At 49.7% G+C, this 10,929-nt stretch overlaps 1 protein-coding gene across 3 annotated transcripts; it reads right to left on the bottom strand.

Moving 5' to 3' along the window:
- Positions 1–414: 414 nt before the first annotated feature.
- Positions 415–10,864, bottom strand: helq (helicase, POLQ like). Of its 3 annotated transcripts, XM_030723916.1 has the most exons (18): positions 10,412–10,864; positions 9,610–10,174; positions 9,343–9,521; positions 7,904–8,104; positions 7,758–7,830; positions 7,579–7,676; positions 6,848–6,946; positions 6,547–6,692; positions 6,234–6,473; positions 5,882–6,023; positions 5,423–5,527; positions 4,506–4,707; positions 3,465–3,622; positions 3,286–3,384; positions 2,566–2,739; positions 2,348–2,461; positions 1,279–1,413; positions 415–1,136 (listed from the first exon to the last, which is right to left on the bottom strand). In XM_030723916.1, exons 1-18 carry the CDS (start codon positions 10,559–10,561, stop codon positions 1,029–1,031), a joined length of 2,988 nt encoding a protein of 995 aa, XP_030579776.1. In that variant the 5' UTR covers positions 10,562–10,864; the 3' UTR covers positions 415–1,028. The 3 variants fall into 3 exon arrangements, with proteins under 3 accessions (XP_030579776.1, XP_030579778.1, XP_030579779.1); XM_030723918.1 differs by lacking the exons at positions 9,343–9,521; positions 9,610–10,174; positions 10,412–10,864 and adding an exon at positions 9,170–9,303; XM_030723919.1 differs by lacking the exons at positions 7,579–7,676; positions 7,758–7,830; positions 7,904–8,104; ... (1 more) ...; positions 9,610–10,174; positions 10,412–10,864 and adding an exon at positions 7,059–7,407.
- Between the last annotated feature and the right edge of the window lie 65 nt (positions 10,865–10,929).

Raw genomic sequence — 10,929 nt, 5'->3', positions numbered from 1 at the left:
CCAAACGGTCCCAATAATCAATCAGCAATGACCTAAGATCAGTAAACATGAAGGAATATCAGGACCCACAATGAAGAAAACTGAGTGAAGCCTTTAACAGGTAAAGGTGTTTCCTGTCACACACCCCCATAGCCTGTAATAATTAAAAAAATAAAATAAAATCACGAACATAAAAACCTCTGAATGACACCATCTGAAAAATCTCAGGAACTCATAAAAATAATCTTTTAAATTAAAAATATCAATGAAATGTCCTGCAAACACCGCCACAGATGTTAACAAATGTAAAAATATAAAAACATAATAAAGTCACATTTGTGTGAAAATACATTTGTAGAAATTTAGAAAGAAAAAAAACTTCCAACATAAAATCATAAACACCTGGAATAAAGATCAAATAAAGAAGAAGTCACATTTGTTGAAGCACATTTATTTATTTCCACAGGTAGGACCTGTGTGTCCTGCTCACCTGATGAAACAGACAGGAAGTGACTTTTCAGTTTCTAATAAATAAATACAAGTCTATAAAAATAAGAAAATGTCAGTCATTTTCTCTCATTTCTGCATTTTAACCAGCAGCTGGAAGCACTGAACCATCACTATTTACAGGTGTTTTATTTTTCTGAGTCACAAACACGCAGCTCCATCAGAGACGAGCTGATGGTGACGAGCCCCACGCCCCTCACTCACCTGTGCTCACCTGACGCGCTCGGGCTCCTTTAAAACAGAAACGTGAAAACCGCCTCCAACAGGCCAAACGTGACCTCGTGCAGCAGCTTCACGGCCTCGAGTCTAAAATCGATCTTTGTGTCTTCAATGACGCCAATGCATGACGACAGGAAGCACAGATGACAAAATAAGAGCAGACCGAAGTGTTGAAAGAGAGCAACGAGGACAGGAAGTGATGTTTCTGCTGAAATTTCTCACACAGACACGGCCGAGTTGTTCTGGTCATCATTTTAATAAGAAACAATTTCACAATAAAATCAAAAGCAGCGCTCAGAGAGAATAAAACTCCTCCGATGAGCTCATGTCAAAGGGGGTCCATCAGAGGGCGCCGCCGGGAGGTCAGTGGGCGCTGCCAGCAGGTCGTCCACCTCCTCCTGCAGAGCTGCAGCTTTCTCGCTCAGAAGCATCTGAAACACAGAGAAACGTCAGGGTGGAGGTGCAGGACCGTCATCCAGGTAAAGAAATCAGTACTCATATTGATCTGTACGGTGATCAGCTGAGGACACCAGTGTCTCCAGCACGCTCGCGTCCCTGTGAGCGTGCGCTCACCTTAGCGGAGGCCACGATCTGATGGGCCTGTTTCTTGTAGAGGTTCTGTATGGTTCTGCAGAGAACGGCCGGGTCGGCGTTGGCCAGCTGAGGCAGCGTCTTGTAGCCGGCGCTGTACAGCTGCTTCGCTCTCGACTGCGGGAACAAACAGGAGCTGATGTCAGAGTTTGACGTGAACCCGAGGAAACTAAAACCAACAGGAACACAGAAACCTGCAGATTAAAGGAAAAACCTCCTCATCGTAAAATGAAACCATTCAGTGGATGAAGAGACGTGACGTCCATCACGGTCACACTTCGTGCACCATCACGCTGAGCACGGGCTCATCGAGTTCTCTGATGATCCATCAGCACTGGGGGGGTGAGGACATGTCTCACAGAGCACAGGTGGAACAGGTGAGCCGCGAGGGAGCAACCACCCGCCCACTCACACCAACAAGACGAAGCTGATCGTGGCTGAACACCTCCACCTGCACATCAGCGGCTCCCCGATGGAGACGCCAGCAGCACGAAGCTTTGGGGCGTCCACATCACTGAGGGTCCTGGACCCTGAACACCACACTCAGCCATGAAGCACTTCCTGAGACCCCCGCCCCCTACAGGGAACGCCCCCACAGGGGAGTGAGCCAGATTTATTCTGGGCTCACAGACATTAAAAACATCTGAATCTCTTCTGCTGTGTTTTGAAAGTTTTCCAGAGCTGAGGTGAAGCTCAGCATGTTGGACACACCGGCGCCCTCTGTGGACTCAAACCTTAGACTGCAGCAGAGATCAGAGCTCAGATTAAACTGATAAAGTGGGCGGGGCTGCAGAGCACACCTGCTGTCTCACTCTGAGACTGTGACTCGTCTCCAAAATTCCTAAAAAATTCAGCGCTCATGACCTCGGACTGAGCTGCAGGGTGTGATGTGGAGCCGTCCCACGGCTGCAGGCTGAGGTCAGAATGAGAAGCCCAGAGAATAATTTGTAACGTGCTGATGTCACAGCAGCGCGCAGAAAAAGGAGGAAAAGAAAGGAAGCAGAAAAAGGTGTTTCTGTGGGTGAGTGTGGATGTTAGAGGAGTTTCTGACCTCCAGGACTCCGGCCACCTCCATCAGAGGGATAAGCTCCGCCTTCACGCAGTAACTGAGGCGCCGCGTCAGCTCGGCGAGCAGAGCTCTGAGCGGCCAGAACTCCTCGAGCTCCTGAGACACAGAAACAGCAGAAAGCATCACCTGCAACACCTGGCAGCAGCTCCTCACCCTGACTGGCTATGAACCCTGGGTAAATTCTCGGTCTGCGGCGGTACCTGGGTGAAGTGCAGCACGCAGGAGCAGAAGGCCGAGGAGGAGCTGAGCAGCATCTGCACGAAGCCGCGGCTCAGCTGGAAACGCTCCGAGACGCTCCAAACGTCCGTTTCCTTCAGCAGAGAGAAGAGGACGAGTGCGAGGTACATCCTCCTCACCGCCGCCACGTCCACGCTCTGAAACACAGAGAGAGGAAGACGCTGAGCCGAGGAGGCGGAGTCAGAGACCCTCACGCCAGGTTGTACAGTTAATAAGCAGGTTTAGTATGAACTCCTCCTGCACATAAATATGACACAACCGAGACAGAGCATCACACATTCTCAACGTAATACGAACAGAAACGTGTTCTTTCTGACAAAGTTAACCTGGACCTGGTCCATCTGATGGATGTGAAGCTTTAAGGCCTTCAGCTGCTTCAGACGGGTTTAAAGAACATTTGGGTTCCTGGAGGCTGTGGTTCCTACAGAGCTCCAAACCTGCTTCATACATCCAAAAGCTTCCAGCAATGACCAGAGTTAACCTGAGCATCTTCATCTTTGACCTCATGGAGGTGTGCTCATGTTCACTGGCCTCGTGCTTCTCTCTCGTTTGTGGTTCTCTGTCTTTAGACTCAGGTTCGATTCATTTCAGAGGTCACGGGTCTCAAAAATCAAGAAACCCTGAAAATCTCGTCTGACACGATCAAAGCAGGTGAAGGTCACACCTGGAGTCTGAACTCTCACCTTTTTCACCGTCTGTCCGGCAGCTTTTCTCGCCACGAGACTCTCGGGCACTCCGATGGCGGCCGACATCTTCTGCTCGGCCGGAGAAAGCAGCGTGAACTACAGAAGAAGAAGAGAAGAGCGGGGGGTTTGTGAGAGATGTGAGGAGGAGGAGGGGCTCTGAGGCAGACGCTGCTTACCTGCCTGAAGAAGATCATCCAGTCAGGTTTGCACTGATTGATCATGTCATACGGAGTGACCAGGTAGACCAGGTGCAGGTAGCTGTTGAGCAGCAGAGCCTCCAGACCTTTGGAGAGGTCTTTGTAGAGGACGTCACTGTAGGTCAGATCCACCGAGGCTGCAGAGCAGCAGCAGCACATTATTTATCATAACACTCGAAGAACACACAAAACTACACGTTTGTAAGAGACGCAACTGCTTCCTCAGCTTAAAAAGTTTATTTAAACTGAACGCATCTCCAGGCTGGGACCAGACTGGGATTAGACTAGGACCAGACTGGGATTGGACCGGGATCAGAGTGGGACCGGCTGGGATTAGACTGGGACCAGACTGGGATTAGACTAGGACCAGACTGGGATTAGACTGGGATCAGAGTGGGACCGGCTGGGATTAGGGTGGGATCAGACTGGGATTAGACTGGGACCGGCTGGGATTAGGCTGGGATCAGGCTGGGATCAGACTGGGACCGGCTGGGATCAGGCTGGGATTAGACTGGGACCAGGCTGGGATCAGACTGAGATCAGACTGGGACCAGGCTGGGATCAGACTGGGATCAGACTGGGATCAGACTGGGATCAGGCTGGGATCAGACTGGGGTCAGACTGGGGTCAGACTGGGATCAGACTGGGGTCAGACTGGGGTCAGACTGGGGTCAGACTGGGATCAGACTGGGATCAGACTGGGATACCAGTTTATTGTGTTTAGGGTCTCTGGTGGCCGGTCCAGTGTAAAAAATGACCCTCCGTGTTTGAAGCTATTTTAACTCCTCCTTCTTAAAGTAACTCTCTTCTTACTGGCTGCCCCTCATGAACAGAAGTGGGTGTGTCTTCTATCTGAGATGACCATATTAGGAGTATCCCCTCTCTATGACATACAGATCCCATGGAGAAAAAACTGAGTGTTTAAAGGTCATTTTCAGAAACATGTTTGATGAGCATCCACCACTGGAAAAGGAGGCATGTGACAGGAAATGAGGACACCTGCAGGGACGCTGTGGTTACCTTTGTACATGGCCTTTCCCAGCTTGGTGACCTGCAGGTTTTGACTGTGCGAGTCTTCTGTGACGAGGTCTTTCTCCTTCAGGACGTCCACGCACTGCTGCACCGCATCCTGCAGACTCCTGCCCACGCACAGCTGCTGCTGCTGCACGAACAGCAGTGTCCCCCGCAGGAAGTCCTGCAGCTGCTCCACAGACGACGTGATCTGCAGAAACGACGAGGCACGAAGACGCCACTGAGTTAAAGGAGATCGACAGGAGAAGAACCAGCGACTGTTTCCTCCCCACCAGTCTGGAAACACGGAGTTTCATCACCCTCAAGTTTATATTGCTTTGAACGCAGGCTGTTATTTTCTAACTCCGGGTCTGACATAAGTGATGTCCTGATGACACTGTGCCACTAAAAATGCTTACTGGACTCCTGATTGGCCAGTTATGGACAATTATGATGTTTCCACCAATTACAGTCATGAGCTCAGGTGTATGTATTAAATTCAACGGAGTAAGGCTCAACAAAAAGGGTGATAACAGCAGCCACGATGCTGAGTGAACTCAGACTGTGATCACAATCCAAACCTCCAATCAGAGCTCGTTATCAAACCACATGATCAGATTCCACAGAGGAAAACCTGAAGAACTGAAACAAAAGCTGAAACTCTGCATGCAGATTTCTGCTAAAGCTGCTCCTGTGGGGGGAGTTTTATGTCCCGCTGGGAGGAGACCCCGAGGCAGACCCAGCTGGAGAGATGATGTCCCGTGGCTGGTCTGGGAACACCTCAGGGGTTTCAAAATAAAAGACAAAAGAAAGCCAGAGCCCACAGAGATTCACTCAGTTAAATAATGATGCAGAGATAAACACACCGGCAGATTAGCGCCTGCCGGCTAATCTGTGGGATTTGGAGTGAAGTAAAAGGGATTTACGTTTAATCCAATGAGGGACAGGATGAGACTCAGGAGGCCTTTTCCATCATCGTGCATCAGGTTGCTGTAACAGTTCTCCATGGGAGCGCACACCAGAGTTTTAGCCTGAAATCACACAAAACCCCAAAATACAATAAATTCACCGATCAGACACGTTTTCATTTTAGCTGCTTTAATAAAACGTCCTGAGAGCTGATGCTTTTATTTTGTCATGACTCACAGGAAACTGATGTTATAAAGGATACCATCTGTTATCACAGCTGCTGCCCTCAGGTTCATGCAGACTTTAACAGTTTGTAAACTAACTTTAATTTAATGTGTTTTTGAGCTTTTTTATTATTAATAACACAAAACTCTGCAGGTGTATTTAAGATATTTCAGGAATGGAAAAACAGGCTTGGTATCAGATTTTTGGACGTTTCGGGTTTCAGGCTTGAGGTCCGTTGTGGCCGTGGTTACCGTGTTCCTGTCCTTCTCCTGCAGGATCAGGATGCTCTCGCCCACCGAGTCGATCCCCGCTCGGCCGGCCCGTCCCACCATCTGCTTGTACTGGCTTCTCTTCAGGAAGTCCGTGGCCACGTATGGCGAGCGCAGGATCACTCTGTGTGCAAACCCGGGTCAAACCGGGGTCAGATCATTTCACTGAAAGCAGCAGACGTGCATGAGCTTCTATACGTCTGTACACATGAACACGGTGGCGACGTCCTGACAGCAGAAGAGCTGCTGTTCCTAATAAACTGAGTTTCCTGAAGCCAAACTAAAGAGTTTCAAACACACCGAACACACACAGCTCCCGCAGAGAGCGTCTCACCTGCGGGCAGGTAGGTTGATTCCTGCAGCCAGGGTGGAGGTACAGGTGAGGAGGCAGAGGACCCCGCTGGAGTAGGCCTCCTCCACCAGTTTCCTCTCCTCGGAGGTCAGCCCGCTGTGGTGGTACGCCAACCCGAACGGCACGGTGGCCCTGAGCACCGGACACAGCGAGCCGTTCCCGCTGTCCCGCAGCTCCCTGAGGAGGACGGTCTTCTCCGCCTCGCGGTGCCGCAGGAAGTCCCTGAAAGAGTCGACAGAGATTCTCTGAGCGAGCGATCGCAGTGGACGGAGTCAGCCGGGGGGGTATCACTCACTCTTTCAGATATTTGCAGATCATCGCAGCCACATTCTCACAGTTCTTCTTGGTGGGACAGAAGAGCAGGCAGGAGTGCGCTGGGATGACCTCGGTCACCAGAGCAATGATGTGATCGGGGTCGATCTTCTGCATCGCGCTCGAGTACTGCAGGATGGAGAAAACCAAACCTCTGAGGGTTAAACCGCAGGAAGCTCCAAACAGGAAACGAAGAACGAGGACCATAAACTTTATTCTACTGCAGAGAAAAAAACGTCTCCTACACACACCTGTAAGCGTCTACTTACGCACTCTGTACTCACTTTAAAGTTGAGAAGACGTGAGAATCTGAAACAGTTCTCTTCTTTTGGGTCCACCTCATAGATGGAGTCGTGCAGTTTAACGTATTCCTTCAGCTGAACCTGGAAAAACGACAGTTTAAATAACAGGAAGCTGCTGACGGCAGCTCCGTGCAGCCATCTCAAAGCACTTCTTACAGAGTTAAAACGGTTTATTTTTATTCTTCTAACACACCACTAACTGTTTCATCCATCCATCCTCTTCCACCAGAGCAGCCCAGACCTCCCTCTCCCAGCCACCTCCTCCAGCTCATCCGGGGGGACACCAAGGCGTTCCCAGGCCAGCCGAGAGATAGAAGCTCTCCAGCGTGTCCTGGTCTGCCCCGGGGTCTCCTCCCGGTAGCACCTCATCCAGGAGGTGTCACCTCAACGGGCTCCTTTTGATGTGGAGGAGCAGCAGCTTGGTAAAGCCCCCCCCCCCTTCAGTTCCATTAAATCATTGTTGCCCTGCCTGTTCCTGCTGTTATCAGGGCTTCAGAGGATTTTTGTATGTGCAGCCGATAAGTTCTAAAAGTTGCATTTGACACAGATCTGAGTTTTAGTAAGAGGCTCAGTGACTCCCTGTTAGGACCTGTATTTGATGCTGCGGCGAGTCCTTGTGGAAGCAGGAAGCTGCAGTCTGTGGGTTGTGCAGCAGTGTAAAATGGTGGCGCTCTGCAGCAGGGTTCGGGTGCAGGTTTGAGTCGATCACTTACAGGCCTGAAGTCATTCGTGTAATTTTCAGCCCTCAGAAACGTCTGCAGGTCGTGGATATTCCCGAGAGTGGCGCTCATTCCGATAATCTGAGTCGTTTCTGGAACAACGACAAAAGTCGGAACGTTTCTTTATTCGTGAAGGGTTAATTGAGTTGTGGAGAGAAGAAAGAGACACTTACTGCTGACATACTGAACTTTGGCCAGAGTCATTTCTATAATAGCCCCTCTGCTGCCATCACCCAGCATGTGAAGCTGCAGAAGAAACAGAAAACCTCCGTTAAACCTCCTCCAGCCTTTCCTTCTACAAATAAAACAGCACTCCTACCTCATCAACCACCACCAGCCCGAGGTCATCCAGCCTGCCGGTCTCTATCAGAGAGTTGACGAGGCTGTGGGCCTTCTCTATGGTGGCGATGTACAGGGATCTCTTGTTTCTTCTCTTCACGGGAGGAAACTTGCCCTTGCTGCCAGCGTACTCCTCCACCATGAAGTCCAGCTCCAGGCCAAAGCTCGCTAAACCACGAACCTGGAAACACAGAAACTGCTTCCTAAGAGTTCAAAATGAAGGAAAGGTGCACCACAGGGCTCTAATTCTGCTCCTCTTTTATTTCTTATACATGTAAACATAATCATAATCTGATGTCAAGTTTTATGCAGCTGATATCATTTTATATTTGCAGCTCACTAACCCCTCAACACCACAGAAGAAGACCCGTGTCGCTATGAGATGGAACGACCCATTTATGAACCTTAAAGTCTCAGAAGGGTCGTGCCCCATTTTCTCTGTCCCGTCTCGTTCTCTCAGGTCAGGAGACCTGATGTTTTGACCTGTCCCAAGGTCGCGACGCAAACTCAGAGGTCATCGAACTTTTGCAGGCTCCAAAATTGTAGAATTGCTGTTGCACGTCAGGCAGACTCGTTTTTAAATCTCATTTTCACTCCGTGGCCTTTGACCCAGTGTGACGTTACGAAGTTACTTTTTCTCTTCTCTTTCTCGTTTAACGTCTGCAGCTGTTTAGTGTTTGTGCATCTTTCACCCTCAGGCCTGTGCTTGCATTTTGTGTTTGGTGCTTGTGAAAAAAGTGCTTATTAAATAAAATGTGGTTATAAACATAAATATCTCTATTGTAATGTAACTTTTTATGTATTTCATATACATACAGGAGAAAACCTTGCTAACCAACACACCTGAAAAGACAAACAGTAGCTGCTAGTAGCTTAAAATAGAACCACAAGGTTCTATTTCTGGCCCGCTTTTATTTCTGATGAGCATAAATATAATCATAATATGATTATATTTATGTGTTATGCAGATTATACCACTTTCAGATTATACCACTTTTTAACTAACACACAAAGAAAGACTAAGAGTAGATGGTGCTAGTTTAAAATGAAGCAGATTAAATCTTGGAAAAGTTAAACCATTAAAACCTGTAGTTTCTAAAATGGAAACTAGCATTTTTCTCTTTTGAATATTTATTATTGCTTATTAATAAGAAAAAAAGTATTTCTGATTTGATTATTACTGGATGGAATAGTTGATAGCTGCAGGCCTACAGATGATGGATTCATATCTGAGACCACAGCTCACCCACGCTCCTGCTCAGGTGTGAATAACATCCACATCAGTCGCAGGTCTGAAGGTTTCCCTGCAGAGCGTTCAGCAGCGCGGAGATGACTGATGACCTTTCACCATCAGCAGGTCGCTGATGCGCCCTCTCTCCAGAAAAACACACTCTGCTGACACGTTCTGATGTTGCGCACCTTCTCCTGCACCAGCGATATGTAGGGCAGCATGAACAGGCAGTCCTTCCTCCTGCACAGCAGCTCTCTGAGGACGAGGATCTCGGCTACCAGAGTTTTCCCTCCGCTGGTAGGAAGGGAGTAGATGAGGTTCTTCCTCTGCTGAACACAGTCCAGGTTCAGGCATGTCTCCTGCCAGGCTGAACCGACAAAAACACAACGCTGCTTTTAAAATGTGCAGACACTCAAACATCTTTGTTTCCCTGCGGTACACAAACATCTCCTCACCATATAAGCTCTGGATTCCTCTCAGTCTGAACATCAGCTCCTTCACTTTGGTCGGGAGGCTGAAGAAGGGCCCGAGGTCGGGCGTGTGGGCAGACACCGTCTCCATGGCCTGCATGGCGACGCTCATCTCCTCAGAAACCACCGCCTCCTTCAGCACCGCCGTCCGGGAAACGGCAGCGGGAGCCGCCGCATTCCCGAGCATCGTCCTCTTCAGCTGGTCGACGACGCTCCTCCTCGCTCCGGCCGCCATCCTGGTTTGATCCTCCACGCTGGTTCGTCCTCTAAAAGGCGTCGAGGTTTTGTCTCCATCCTGCAGTCTGCTCCTCTTCACCTTCTCCTGGACCTCCTCCTGAAACTGCAGCTGGCTGGCAGGTAGGTCCTCCGGGGGTCCGACCCCGATGCCATCCAGGATGGAGTCTGAGAGCACGTCCCCGTCCTCTGACAGCTGCTGCCCCGCCTCTCGAAGCCTTTCGTTCTGCTCTGCATCATCCAGCTTCGCCAGGATGGACGAGTCCTCCAGGATGCTGTCGTAGTCGCCGAATAAATCCTCGGCATCACTGCAGTACTGCCGGGAAAACACCAGGAAAAGAAGAACATCATCAGCATAGGGTTATTAACCAATCAGGGCTTTGCTTTTGGTTTCTGCCAATGAAAAGATGGTTAACCTGTGACCGGCTGAGACCGTAAACTCAGCAGGCAGGTGTTCACTGAGCTCAGGCCAGGTGAGCACAAGGCTCATTGTCTCATAGACTTCTACACAATCAGACTGTGGGGGAGTCGCCCCCTGCTGGACAGGACGTACCTCCACAGCTCTGCTTTCTGCCATGATGCTGCATAGTGGGGAAGCCCCTCCTCTCTGCCCGGCAGGTGTCAGGTGAGGCTTCAGGTGGTCTCGCGCCCTCTTCCTCGGACAAACCCGCTTTATTTTGACTTCCAGCCTTCCATAGTTCATTCCTGTGAGCGCGGACCCCCGCGGCTACACGTCAGACACACGCTTATATTTCTGACATACGTCACTGACCTGCTGACGTCAAACGATGAGGCCTAAAACCCTCTCGCACGGGCTCAGTGAGCAGCTAGCTAGCAAGCTCCGGAAGTCAGTTACAAAGACTACAAACTAATCACAAACGTCGCTGCAATAAATAAAGATTCGTCCCTGAAATAACTTTAAAAACCATCGTTGATGATTTAACGTTAACGCAGCCACAGCCGCTCTGCGCTGCCTCCATTCAAAATAATCGGTGCATCCCCGGAGCAAGAGAAAAATCCCACGGTCACTTCCGCTTTCGGTTTACCGCGGCGCTAACTCCGTTCACAAAT

The sequence above is a fragment of the Archocentrus centrarchus genome, unplaced genomic scaffold, assembly GCF_007364275.1.
Source record: "Archocentrus centrarchus isolate MPI-CPG fArcCen1 unplaced genomic scaffold, fArcCen1 scaffold_30_ctg1, whole genome shotgun sequence".
Lineage (NCBI taxonomy): Eukaryota > Metazoa > Chordata > Actinopteri > Cichliformes > Cichlidae > Archocentrus > Archocentrus centrarchus.
This window is presented reverse-complemented; position numbering and strand designations above follow the sequence as displayed.